General features: G+C 32.0%; 1 protein-coding gene across 3 annotated transcripts in view; it reads right to left on the bottom strand.

Annotated features, from left to right (window-relative positions):
- Window positions 1–14,822, bottom strand: part of Ss18 (SS18 subunit of BAF chromatin remodeling complex) — an 83,060-nt gene that overhangs the window by 13,147 nt on the left and 55,091 nt on the right. Inside the window, exons 6-10 of one of the 3 annotated variants that reach the window (XM_026388059.2) lie at window positions 7,806–7,973; window positions 7,072–7,176; window positions 4,133–4,225; window positions 3,300–3,422; window positions 141–274 (exon numbers count right to left, since the gene is read on the bottom strand). In XM_026388059.2, the coding sequence (XP_026243844.1) occupies window positions 141–274; window positions 3,300–3,422; window positions 4,133–4,225; window positions 7,072–7,176; window positions 7,806–7,973 (623 nt within the window). The remainder of the gene's footprint in view (window positions 1–140; window positions 275–3,299; window positions 3,423–4,132; window positions 4,226–7,071; window positions 7,177–7,805; window positions 7,974–14,822) is intronic. The other 2 variants (XM_026388060.2, XM_026388061.1) reach the window with 2 other exon arrangements.

Raw genomic sequence — 14,822 nt, 5'->3', positions numbered from 1 at the left:
AGACTTAAAAGTAACATACTTATTTTTTACTTACAAATGTCCCAGAAACAAAAGAAGAAAATATGAACTTTCAAGTGAAAAATACTCAATCAACAATGAACAAACAAGGTGACAGTTCCACAGCTGGCCCAATAACTTACCTGGTCATATCCATAAGGCCTCTGTTGGGGTGGCTGGGGTGGTCCAGGTTGTGTTGGTCTATAACCCCCATACTGCTGACCTTGTCCTTGTGGATAGTTAGGATACTGAGGACCTGGACCACCCTGTGAAGGACCTATAAAATAATTCACAAAGACAAGTCTAGGCAAAAATACAATAAGTTTCTAGAATTTGAGAAGGGTTTTAAATTAGATGTTACTATATTTTCATATCTAAACTACAAAGGAAAGTTTGGTACCAAGATTTTTCCAAATAAAATTCAATGGTTGTAAGAGTGCAAATACTCTAATGCTGCTTCAATAAAAACTATTTTGTGTTATGTCCTAGATATTAGTAAATGTATAAAATAAAATGGGGAAGAAATACTCAAGGAATTATAAAGTATAATAACAAAATTAATTTACACACTGAAAATGTATAATTTGTAACTGGAAAGTTAACTGCAAGCAAGCAAGAAACAAAAGAAAAAAATGTAGATTCAAAGAAAAATTATGAAATAATTTCAAAATATAGACCGAGCATTGATATGTTTATAACTCCAGATTAACATATGCCATCACCAAAGGAATCCTATGGCTATACTCTATATCAGTAAACTTATTATGACAGTGTTTTAAAACAGAAACTAAAAATCTGAAAAGTCACAGGTTGAATATGAAAAAACTTGATTCAAAAGTTACTCTGGGGGCTGGGGATTTGCTCAAGCGGTAGCGCGCTCGCCTGGCATGCGTGCGGCCCGGGTTCGATCCTCAGCACCACATACCAACAAAGATGTTGTGTCCGCCGAGAACTAAAAAATAAATATTAAAAATTCTCTCTCTCTCTCTCTCTCTCTCTCCCTCTCTCTCCTCTCTCACTCTCTCTTAAAAAAAAAAAAAGTTACTCTGAAAAATGGAGTTCTACTCAGCCATAAAGAAGAATGAAATAATGCCATTTGCTGGTAAATGAATGGAAATGGAGGAAATCAAGCTAAGTGAAATAAGTTGAGATTCAGAAAATCAAGAGCAAAATATTTCCTCATGTGTTAAAGCTAGAGCAAAATAAGGGAAGGAAGGTGGCAGAGAACGAGATTGGACATCAGAAAGATATATGGTAATCAGCAGAATAGAAGGAGAACAGGAGGGAGGGAGGAAAGAAGGAAAAGGGGTAGAAATATGGAAGGAGTTTAACAACAGCCTGTTATATACATATATAAATGTACCAAAAAGAATTTTACCTGTGTATATATGTAGAAAATGCCAATCAAAAATAAATAAAGTAGTGAAAGGAAGTTCAACAGAGGAGAGAGAAAACGGGAGAATGGAAAAGAAAAGGGGAAGGGAGAAGAATGGAGAATAAAATAAAAATCCTTGCATGTCTTATCTTGTCAAAATGAACCCAAATACTATGCATAATTTTAATGCTATATTTTTTTTAAAAAAAGGTTACTCTGAGAATCAATCACCTTTTATACTTAACCCACAAAAATGATTTCAAGTTCCAGAGATAGCAAGGAATTGATTTGGTGTGCTAAACAAATCTGTGTATTTTAGAAATTCTACTCTTATCTACTGTAAAGAATGCTTTATAAAGCATAAGCTAAAAGCTTTGACACTTCAATGTTTTCTGCCAGTCATTCAAAACCAGGCATAAAAACAATGACTACAGAAGAAAGTGTCAAAAGAAAACAATAAATTTCCAATTTTAAATAAATCCAATCATCTGTTTACTATATCGTCATTTATTAAAACTCTAAATTTTCTATTAAATCAATTAACGTTTCTTTAACCCTCTCTTCCGAATGAGGATTATGTTTCTCCTAAGTCAATAAATTTGCCTGATTAAGTCACATCACATTTGTTCTTATGCAAATGCAATAAAATCAGAATATTCTATTTATTCCAAATACAAACACTATTTAAATAGTCATGAAGGGGAGGGGTAAGCAAGATCCTTTGTTTATTTGTTGTCATTTTTGTTTGTTTTGTACTAGGGATTGAACCCAGGTCCTCTTTACTACTGAGCTACATTCCCACCCCTTTTTATTTTTTATTTTGAGACAGGGTTCTCACTAAGTTGCTAAGGCTGGTATTGAATTTGTAATCCTCCTGCTTCAGCCTCCTGAGTCACTGAAATTACAGGTTCAAGGCATCATGCCAAACTGCTTTGTTAAATAAAAATAATAAATGCATGGAATAGTTCTAAAGACAGGTCTAGAATCAAGGAACCACAGCTTCTCTTTAGGAATATACCTGATTCCCAATATCAGTTCTAATGTTTATGTTGAAAGGTCATGAGAATTTCATCCTGACCTTGGATTTTTAGATTTTCTATCATATGTAGACGAAGGTGCCAATAGGAATAGCAGGGCTTAAATCAATTACAATAAACAGTAAGTTATGACTGATGTGAAAAAGAGACCAACTTAGCAAGAGGTGGTATTAGTATTAAAAAGCAGCTACTTCTATGTTATTAAACCTTATTTTCTAAAATGACTATAGTAGCCTAAAATTTAAAACTGAGATAGCAGGTCCCCATCATTCAGTGTTACTTATATATTTATTTTTGGAATCAGAAATTTAATCTAGAGGAACTTAACCACTTAAGAAACATTCCCAGCCCCACTTTTTTCTATTCTATTTTGATACAGGGCCTCACTAAGTTATTGATGCTAATGATGAATTCACGATCCTCCTGCCTCAGCTCACTGAGCTGCTGGGCTTACAGGCATTGCACCACCATACCCAGCTCAATGCTATTTTTTGTGGTTAACAGTTATTCTTTTTTAAAAACAAATTTGCTAAGCAAGTTATGTACATATAGTTAATTCTAATCCCAATCATTAGTTTTCCAAACACATACAAAGTTATTGGCTGGTCATGAATACCAACTAGGTCTGAGAATTCCTTTTTCTTGTCTTTTAAATGACTACACATCTTAACTTTGGTCAATGAACTACCTTTAGTTTGTGATTTTTGGATTATTATTATTATCTAAGAGGAATATTTGAAACAAATGCTCTAATAGGAGAGTAGGCTAAACCTATGAATTTTAAAAACTAATTCTTATAAAACTAAATGTTAAATATCTCCACTTTCATATTTCAAAACAGAAATCATCACATTGGGATGGGGGGAATAAAAATTGCTAGAAGTTATTACCATAGCCCTGCTGCTGTCCTGGGTAGCCCTGCTGCCCTGGGTACTGCTGCTGCTGGGGTGGATATCCTTGTTGTGGAGGGGGTCCCTGGTAAGCATCCTGTTGTTGGCCATATTGTGAATTTCCTAAAGGATAATTGGAGAAGAGGAAAAACAAAAACACTGAGAAGTTTGCTGAATTAACTTTTTCCCTCTAAGATGCATAGCCAACAACACAAGAACAAAATAAAATGCCATATTGATTTTTAAAAGTTAACAAAACAAAGAAAAACTCAAACCAAACAGAAGGATTTCGGCCAAACAAACTGCAGTTAAAGCCAATTTTGCAAGGTTGAACTGCAGCATTTTCAGCGTCTCTGCCATACGAGCATTACATTTACTGGAACATCACAGTCATAAGATCATGACTATGCTAAATAAAATAAAAAAGACAAAATTAAAGACAGCTACAAGAGCACACACTAGCTACACAAGATCAGCAAGCTGTTTCCTAAAGGCACTATACTTATATGTAAAATTATACATATGTAAACACACACGAGGAAAAAAAAATTGGATTGATGGATTTATGTTCAAATAGAAAATTTCCACTGAGGAAAAAATTATTTTTAAATGTTTTAGTCTTTTTATTGTTGTTAGAAATGGCAAGTCATGGTTATACATTTTAAATATTTGTAAGGAAATTATTTTGATTGTTTTGGGCTCCCTGTAACTTTTAAGACAGCCAGCAACTAGAATTCTACAAGAGCTTTGCATGGGTAGAAGTTGTCTTATGCAAGAATTTTCATTCCTGTAGAAGGGGATATATATGTATGTGTGTGAAGGTATATAGATACCTCCTTCGTAGTAATGTTGTGAGGAATCCTCATAAGGCCTATCGTAGCCTTGTTCAGGATACGACGGTTGCTGATAACCGTAATCATTATGACCTACATCAATTCGACAAGAGACAGGAAGAAACGTTAATGGCCACTGAGTGAAAACCCTAAAAATATTTAAACTTTCAGATAAAATTGAAAAAAAGAAAAAGAAATGGAAATACATAAAAAATAATTTCAATTGCATTAGCCAAATATTTACAAATGTGACTGTTTTCATATTGAGATAACGTGCAATTTTTTTTAAAGCAAAAAGCAGTAGTTTTAGAAACATTACACTTATAGACTTGACTCTGATATTCCTCATTGAGGAGGGAAAAACTTTATCTTCTTTTTTTTTTTTTAAGAGAATGAAAGCATTCAGGCCTTTCACATGTAAATAACTTGAATTAAATTAGAATGAACAAAAGAAGCAATTATCATATTTTGTCAAACACCTGTTCTGCTGGTCTCCAATTCCACAGCATATGCTAAAAACAATGCAAAATATAAAAGAGCTCCATAACTTTTTTTCCCCTGAAAGAAACTGAAACAATTTTTTCACACTCTTAACATTTTCTCACATAATCTCAAAGTGTTTTCAGGTGCAAAATATATTTATTAATGGTGCCACTTTAGAAGTCTTTAGAAAATATTTCTGGAGTATCATAAACATATACCTTCTTAAAATTAACAGTGTTAAATGCTAGGGTACACCTTCAATTTTAAGAAATAATAAATTTCACCTATAAAATAACTAGATTCTATTTTCATCCTTCAAATAAATTTCACTAATTGTAGAAAATGACTTTTCAAGTTGCTAAAATCTGAACTGAATTTTACAAGAATGTCTAATTATAGAAGAAAGAATATGGTTAATGAATAAATATTATACTCAGTGCTCTAACATTTGAGTATTCCCAAACCACTACGTAATTATCTATATCAAAGGTAGGCAAACTGTGTCCTGTAGGCTTTATATAGCCAGTGGCCTGTTTTTGTAAATAAAGTTTTATTGTAATATAGTCATGGCCATTCATTTAAGGACTATGTCAAACTGAAAAAGTAAGGATTCAGTGGTTGAGACCAAGACAATATGTCCTACAAAGACTAAAAAATTTATTATCTGGCCCTTTGCAGAAGAAGTTTGCCAACTCTTCATCTATGTTACTATCTGGACATGGGGAAAAAAATATCCAATGCTGTTTAAGAAAATAATTGTTGTTATAAGTGGAATATTTATGCATATATCAAGACATACTTATATAATTAATGCAAAAATGATACTGTACAAATAAAAAATCCACTAATGTAATAAAAAAGTACAATAACCTTAAGGTTTTGATATTTACAAAAATAATATATCTATTTTGAATAGAAAGGTCATATTTATAATAAGGCAAATTTCACATTTCAGGAAATAATTAGGACCCAAAGTTCAACTAAATCATTTAAAAATTAAACAAACATTAATTTCAACAATATAACTTAACAAAGTAGATTTCAACTCTTTAAAAATCTATAGTCCATACTAAAATTACTAAGTTTTTTTAAGAAAAAGCTAAATACAATGTGTACATATGAAATAAAAAATAAAAAAGCCAACTTTCTAAATAATTCATGGCAAGAAAAATCTGAGATCGAAAAATACATCATTCTCTAAACAAGAATAATCCACATATGTCATTATCACTAATAAACATTTAATGATGTAACTATTATAGATGATCGCCCTTTCTGTATATTTAGAGCCTCTGTGGTAAAAATCAGTGTCTTTAGAGTACCAATGTACCTTTCTTTATATTCAAACACTTTAAGTTTCCCTAATTGTATTTCAAGTTGTTAAAATCTGAACTAAATTTTATAAGAATATGTAATTACAGAAAGAAGAATATAGTTAAATATACTCCGTGCTCTAACATTTGAATATTCCCAAACCATTTTTTGTGAAACAATTTTTCAAATACACCAAATTATATCTTCTTGCTAGCTTACATTAGTATCTAGTCAACAGCTCCTGATGCTTTCGCTTTAAAATTCTCAGTTTCTCTACTAAGTAACTTAAATATGCCAAAGGAGTTTACTATGAATGAATTTTCTGGGAAATCATTTCATAATAAGACAAATTATTTTATAATATGACTACATCTTAATTTATCATCTCTACAGATTTGGATTATTTTTTCTTCAAAATTACATTGTAAGAATTTTCAAACAAAGAAATATTTTTAAAACTGCACAGTGAAAACCTACTTGTATACTTTTATTATTACTAATAAGATTTTCTTAAAATGTGATCTTCTTTACTAATTATTTTTTCACAATCTACCTTCCCTCTTTAAAAACAAAAGAAACCCACTAAGCTGAATAACTAAAAATCTGGTTTCTAAATTATCTTGCTTATTCTACTAAATCTATACAAATCTATATAGCCTGTGATAGGAGTATAGTCCCCCTAATTCTTCTCAAATCCAACACTAATGTACACAACAGAACATTGTTCTTTGGGAAGTACTCGATGTTAACTAATATTCAAGAACTATATTCTCCATGTATTTATACAATGTATAAAAGTAAACCAATTGCTGAATTTTATAGTATATGAATTGTATCTTGATAAAGCTGTTATTTAAAAAAAAGTAAATCAATAACATTCACTTCAGTTCAAATGAGCAATCACAGATATGAAAGGATCCTCTTATATACGAAAAGGATTCCAATGACAGAATGTGATTCCTGATGGTACTAATGGAATAGCTACTCAAAATATACTTTGAATTAGGTTATAAACTAATACTTAAATTACTAAAGTGTTTCTAAATTCAGAAGAAACAAATTGATAGTTTCTTCATCTTCACTGTCTACATTAATGTCGGGCAGGGATAGAAAATGGGAAGGTTAACGTTAGGAGAGATTACCATCAGGGTAATATTGCTGGTTCATGCCTTCTGGAGGACCTTGTCCACCATGACTGTATTGGTCCCCATAATAGTCTTCCTGGCCTGAGTACTGCTGTGGTGGGCCTGAAAAACCACAACCAGTCAAGATGTAAATAATTCGTTCTCTGTCATCAAAGGCTTTCTATTCTGATGTAATGAGAGATTATTTTTCAGATGCAGATTCCCCTCCAACACTTTGGCATTTCTGGTACTTTTAATTATTCATATATACACACACACATAAAAACACAGCAATTCTACATACCACATTTACTAAAATTAACGTTAAGACCACAATGCAATATCAAACAAAACAACTCAGAAAAAACAAATACTAAGTTCTTAAAAATAGGTTCAACTTGGTAGAAGATTAATTTCCTTTTCATTTTGATATTAGAGCACATCAAGATAAAATTGGGCTTGTTCCTAGCCATATATTCTAAACTTCTAAAAGAGAAAACAGTATTTCCTAATGCAAATTAGCAAGTTTTTGATATAAAAATTTTAGGATAAGAGAAACCTGTGTATCAGGAAGTTCCTATTTATTTAATGACTCTTAGGACCCTTCATACCTACTATATCCACTAACTTTGGAGGCGGGGGAATAACAACAAAAAACCCCGACTATGCCTAGACAAAAAGTTCACTAAACTCAAAGCATTTCAATTACTGTTATTAATATTAAGCAGGAAATTTTCCAAATGTAATCTTACCCTGTTGAGGTGGTCTATAGGGAGGAATCTGTCTCTGACCCATCATATGATTGCCTTGGTTAACTTGACCCATCATTCCCATGGGTGGCTGCTGTCCTTGGTAATGCTGCCCACCTCCTTGTGGCATATTGTATTGCTGAGAAGGGGGCTGCTGATGCATCATTGGACCTGAAAATAAACATTATGCACATAATTTTTTTTGCACAGAATTTTAACATCTTCAGAGAATTACAAGATTCTGTTTATAATACAAAATATATAATAAACATAATAAAATCAACTTAAAAGCAAATCTTTGAATTAAAGCTCCCACGCCTTAAAAAACCCTATAAATAAGGATATAAACAACCAATATATGGTAGTTGACCCCTAGAGCAGTATTCTAGTCATTCAAAAATAAATAAATAAAGACAAAAAAGATAAAATATATGAATATCTTGAATGTATATATTTTCCATGTTCTACCTAATATTTACCTATACCACCTTTTTAGAAATACACAAGTCAGTAGTCAAACGAAGGGAAAGAAATCAAATTCCTGGATTTCTATTTTGTTTTATTTTGAATAGCCACTTAATCATGACAGAAAAGGTAATTATACAAACATCTGCAAATACATCAGCAGAATTTCATAAATTTAATTTTAGGACTGGGGACTGAACCCAGGGGCACTTTACCATTGGAGCCATATCCCCAGTTCTTTTATTTTGAGATAGGGCCTCACTAAATTGCTGAGGCTGGTCTTGAATTTGCAATCCTCTTGCTTCAGCCTCCTGAGTCACTGCCAGTCTACTGTTTATACAGCTACAAATACTCCCCCCTTGACTGTCTTGGGGACAATTTAAGAAGAAAGTACAAAAGGCAAAGAAACAATCAAGAGCCTGGAAAAGTTTTACAGGAAAACCTGCCTAGAAGAGCCAAGAGCTCATCATTCAATTATTTAAATAAACAACCGAAAACAATGCAAAGCAAAATCACCTCTTTAAAAGTATTACTGACCTATCATAATAGTAACAAAGTAAGCAGAAATACTTTCTAAGTAAATAAATATTTTATCCAAAGGAATGCTCTCTCAAAGCTAATGTTTTTCTCCTATTCATCTTATTCTGTTCTACTTTTTTTTCCAAATTCTTCTTTTCCTTTTAATTTTATCATTGTAAAATAAGTCTTTTCAAAAGTTACTCCAGGCCCTTCTTTCACCAAGGAAATAAACTCTTAATAATAGGAACCAAGTAGCTCAGTGAGAGTAGAGAGGAAGAAAACTTAACATTTAATGCACAGCTACACTGCCAGTTACATGCTTTCACATTCATTTCCTATAAACCCCTAACAACTAACTACCAGAGAACAATCCCAAGTTGTTTTGTTTTTTTTTTTATTTCAAGTTTTCAGCCAAGAAATCCAAAGACCAAGATTATATAACCAATAGATACTAGTTGGGATTAAGACAAATCTCAAATCTGATTTCAAAGCATATACCTGATCCACTATTTTTCATTAGCTCTACTAAAAAATAAGCTATATTTGGTCTGTAGTTCAAAAACAAGTTTTGCTGTAAAAAAGTTCTAGGGCTGGGGTTGTGGCTCAGTGGTAGAGCGCTTGCCTAGTATGTGTGAGGCACTGGGTTTGATCCTCAGCACCACAGATAAATAAATAAATAAAATAAAGGTATTGCATCCAGAAAAAAAAGTTCTAAGACCATAATGAGCTTAACTGAGGTTACAATTTCAAGTATATTTTATATATAATTAAGTACTGAAACTAAGAGTCACAATATAATAGGCAACCTGATTATTTGTGTAATTTATCTTCAGGAAATGAAGGTTTTGCTGTGTCTTTCTTCTCCAACACTGTCTGAAAACCTCTTGCCTTAACTGAAAGTAGCAATACAACTAGTGTATGCTCTATGCATTGAAACCAAAATTAAAAGAAAAACCATAATAACTGGGGGGGGGGGAGATCCAAGATACATAATAAAATTCTAAGCTTTGCTCTAAAGGAGAAAAGTAATTCTAGCTTAAGTTCTAGACAGCAAAGACCATGCTGCTTGTGCTTTATCTTTTGGGACCATCAGCAATTCCAATCCCAAAGAGCTCAATTACCACCCTTCCCTTATTCTCAGTCACTTTCCTCCTTCTGAGGATCCTAACATCATTCAGGATCAAGTCTAAAATCACAGAGAGAATGAACAGGCTTGCTCTTCTATAAAAACGTACTTTTCATTGTTTCCTTGAAGACTTACCCACTAAAAATAAAAAATTACGATTTTATAACTTCAATTCTGATTGTTTAGGAAACATTTTCTTTATGATAAAGAAATATGCTACAGTGGTAATGTGTGAGTATCATCTCCTGAGACACTAATGAAAATAAGAGCTAAATCTCAAAAGACTACCCCAAAGTAAGTTTCAAAAATGTACACTATAGAGTAAAATAAAACTACAAAATGAGTCTATTATAAATAACCATTTTCTGTGAATAATAGCATTATATGTTATTATATGCTTAAGGGATATTCCTCATATTTTCCTTAAACCATTTTGATGTTAAGATGCACTACAAAGTATAATATATGAAGACTCTTACTAAATATCTTAATTACTAATATACTTTTTACAAGGACATAAAACAAAAAATTACCATGTTATTTACTTCCATTTTGAGTTTTATACCCTTCTAGATATTCTGCAGAAATAATGACCATATCTTAAAACATAAAATATTCCCCAAATTACTGTACTTTATATTACTGAAATTCTTGATTCCACTGAGATGGTTAATACTTAGTTTTATCTGAGTCAGAAAGAATTTTCTTAAAAGAGTAAGCTGAGGATCAAATTTGAATACTTCTTATATACCAGACGATGGGCCAAAAGCCAAGTGGCACAAAGATGTGACAGGAATTACCACAATCTCAATGACTTACAATTATATAGATCAAGAAGAAAAAAGGTTTTACACACATTGTTTTAATTAATCTGTGAAGAGTTTTGAAATAATATAATTTTTAAAAAATGTTCTGACATATTCACTTATTCATATCTGTAGATGCAAACCAACACACTAAAATTCTATAAATTGTTTCATTAATCTAAGAATTATTTCAACAACATAGTTAAAAATGATAACATTAAATGAGCACTTATTAAGAGCCATGAACTAAGCTAAAAGCTTTATATATATTATTTATCCTCCCCAAACCTTACGAAAACAGGTATTATCAACTTAATTTTCCTAAAATATAAGAAATTTCCTCAATTTACCAATAATTATAAGAATCAGCATTGGTTCTATAAGGAAACTGTTGACAATCATTATTTTCATTTTCATATTTTATCATTTACTATTCATATTTTACTACTTGTTCCTTAACCAATTATTCTCAAAATAAGCCATTTATAGCTCAAATACAGTACTAATAGTTGGTTTACAAGAGAAAAATTCCTGTATTCTAGCAAACTCAAGTAGCTACACTACTATATGTTTAAGCAGTCATTTAAAATGAAAAAAAGATTCTCTACATAACTAAATTATACGTCTGTCCACATCAAGAATTTTAAATAGTTCACAGTCAGATGTTTGGACACAATACCAAGGATAAAAGAACAAAAGCTGAATAAGAAAATGTACAATTATCCCAGAAACTTAGTAGCTAGGCACAAACTTAGCTGGTTACTTACCTAAGTAACTAATGAAAAATAAAACCATGATACATTTTAGTTAGTAAAAAGAACAACTCATTAAGTGATACAAACTTTTTTGACTAGGTGCAGTGGGGCATGTAATCTCAGCTACTTGAGAGGCTGAAGCAGAGGATCATAAATTCGAAACCAGCCTCAGCAACTTAGCGACACCTTGTCTCAAAATAAGAAATAAAAAGGACTAGGGATAGATGTAGCTCGGTTGTAAAATGCCCCTGGGTTCAATCCGTAGGAGAAGGCGGGGGGAGGTTTTTCTTCTTTTTTAATAACATGAAATTTTTACAGAAATTCTCATAGAAGTATTAAAAGTTATGAACAATATCATCAATGTTTTGTTATCATTTGTTTCTTTAGTGACACAGATCATCTTACATGCAGTTATTCACATTCTCCGTTCCTTAAAGTTGTGATTCTCAGCCTTAAATGAATCTGTCCTCCAGAGGACATTTAGCAAATTCTGGTGAGTTTTAGTTATCACAACTCTGGGGTTGGAGAAGGGGAGCCGGGAGGAACAAGGAGGGAAGAACAGGGGATGTACTAGGGAATAAAAATGAACAAATTATACTGTTTTATTGTTTACATGTATGAATATATTACAACAAATCCCACTGTTATATATAATTATAATGTGCCAATAAAAAGGGAGAAAAAGATTAAAAAAAAAACTGGGGGGTCGGGGTGCAATTGTCATCTAGTATGCAGAGGAAAGAAATACTGCTAAACATTCCATAATGCACTGGACAGGTTCCCACAAGAAAGAATTATCCACCTCAAAATATCAATAAAGCTGAGTTAAGAAATCATTAATTTCTCAAGGGCATAATTTTAATTCACAGGGCTTTTTATAAACTAGGCTGGGAGTTAGACTATATATTTAACTTCCTCATGATTGAGAACTGGGAAAAGGATGTGTAGTGAATTAATAAATCCAGCAAAATAAAAGGTTATGCTATTTAGATAACTCTTCTTAAAAGGATTCCTCTTAAATAGTTTCAACTGTATTACACAATAGTGATTTTTTTTTAAAAAAAAAAGTCACTGGTAAACATCTGTTGTTCACTGAAAAGAGTTCCAAAGATCTACATTTATGTGGCACATGTATCTCTATTGTGAAGACCCTAACTTACCCAAGCAGATAGCCACGGAGCTGGGCTACATTAGAATACCTAGCTTTGTTACTGAGCAGGAAAGTCATAAAATTATGAACTACCTGGCAAAGAATAGATTATTCTAACCAGAAAAATTCTGAAGGAACAGACTACAAATAAACAAGACTTTTCATATTTATTAAAATTTTACGTATTTTACAACTCAAGACAATTACACTTCCTGGGTACATTTCTCAGAGAAATGAAAATTAATGTCCAATAAAAAACATGGACACATATGATTATCCATAGCATCTTTATTTGTAAAAACCCCAAAACTATAAGCAACTAAAATGTTCCTCAACAGATGAAAGGCCAGGGTCTGGGGATGTAGCTCAGTGGAAGAGTGCTTGCCTAGCATGCATGAAGCACTGGGTTTGATCCTCAGCACCACATAAAAATAAACAAATAAAATAAAGGCATTCTGTCCATCTACAACTACAAAAAAAAAAAATAGATAAAAGGCCAAACTGTAGTACATCCATACCATGGAGTACTACTCAACAATAAAAAGAAATAAACTGCTACTATATGAAACAATTTGGAAAAAAAAAAAGGTATTAATTATGCTGTGAACAATCTCTAAAGGTCAAACACTGTATAATTCCATCTATTCAATATTCTCAAAATAACAAAATTAAGAAATGAGTAAAGAGTAACAGGAGTTTTCAGCAACTAGAGCTAGCTGGGGCCAAGGTACACAGAACATCTCTATTTCATCTTTGCAACTTCCTGTGAACCCATTTTAAAACTTTGTTTTAAAATAATGAACCTGAATTCTGCTCAGTTACTGTTTTAAGTGAAACTCACTTGGATTTTATTTCCCAAACCCAGAAGATTTTGATATTATCCATTTATCCATTTTACCTGATAGTTAACTAACAAGGCCTTCTTTGTTTCATTCTTGGAATGAAAGCTGATAGATGACAATACAAGAAAGAAGGAAGTTGATTTCTCTAACTTGTTATGGCAGGAGAATACATATCTAGCTAATCAGTCAATCAACAAATAGTGAACAAACAAAACACAGTTCCTGATTTCTAAGAACTGAAGAGTCTAGAGGGAAATAAACAAATATTTATAAATAATTACATTTACATAACTGTAAGTTTGCTGCTACAAATAGCCTAAGTACAGACTACTATACTTAACTGAACTTATCTATGGAATAATTTAAAACTTACATATCAAAATTAGAGATCATCCTTTTTTTGTGCTTTTTTTGTATTTTTAGGTTTTTTCATATTAAACATTATTTTATAACTAGAAAAAATGTATAGGGGAAAAATCATGACCTTGAAAAATTCATTCAATATAGGCAATACTGATTCAAAGGTATAAACAAAATATATAGTCTAAACTACAATGTAATGGCTATAATAAACCTAAAATTCTTTGTAACAGAAACTTGCAATATTAGCAGCATTTCAGAGACTTACTGATTTTAACAGTGAAAAGAAATGAAGGTATACACAATTCTCATTCAACCAAAACACTAGAGATCAAATATGACATTTACTGGAGTATTTAAAATATTTTTCATTTTAAATTTTCTATGTCATACTTAATATTCAGTATATATATTCAGTAACATCAAGGCAGAAGTGTGACCAGTCTTGGAAACCATCCCCTATAATTTCACAAAAGTGAGAGCCAATATTAGGGACCATCCCCTATAATTTCAACCCCTAAAAGTAATTATTTTATGTTACATAACATCACAATACTTATTACTATATTAAATAAGATGTATGTATATTATGTGTATATTATATTACACACAACACACACACACACAAACACACACAAACAATTGGGGATTCCTATAGCTCCTGAATCGGGACTTTGACATGGATTCATAGAGCAGGGATTATGCCTAGAGACTGAGATCAACCATGTGGGCAATCAGTTAAACGTACATAACAAAGCCCTAATAAAAAATCTCTTAACATCAAGGCTCAGATGAACCCTACTGGTTAGCAATACTCTGTATCATCACATGTCCATACCAGGAGAGAAAGCATCCTGACTGCTTCAGGAGCAAATAATGTAAACACTGCATCGGGTACCACTTCTGGGTTCCGCACTATGCATTTCTTCCCTTAACTAATGTAAATCTGTATACTTTCTCTGTAATAAATTCTATCTGTGAGTGTAACAGCAGTCAG

Source organism: Urocitellus parryii, chromosome 13, assembly GCF_045843805.1.
Source record: "Urocitellus parryii isolate mUroPar1 chromosome 13, mUroPar1.hap1, whole genome shotgun sequence".
In the NCBI taxonomy this organism is placed as follows: Eukaryota; Metazoa; Chordata; class Mammalia; order Rodentia; family Sciuridae; genus Urocitellus; species Urocitellus parryii.
The sequence above is the reverse complement of the archived record's forward strand: the minus strand, read 5'-3'. Positions and strand labels throughout refer to the sequence as shown.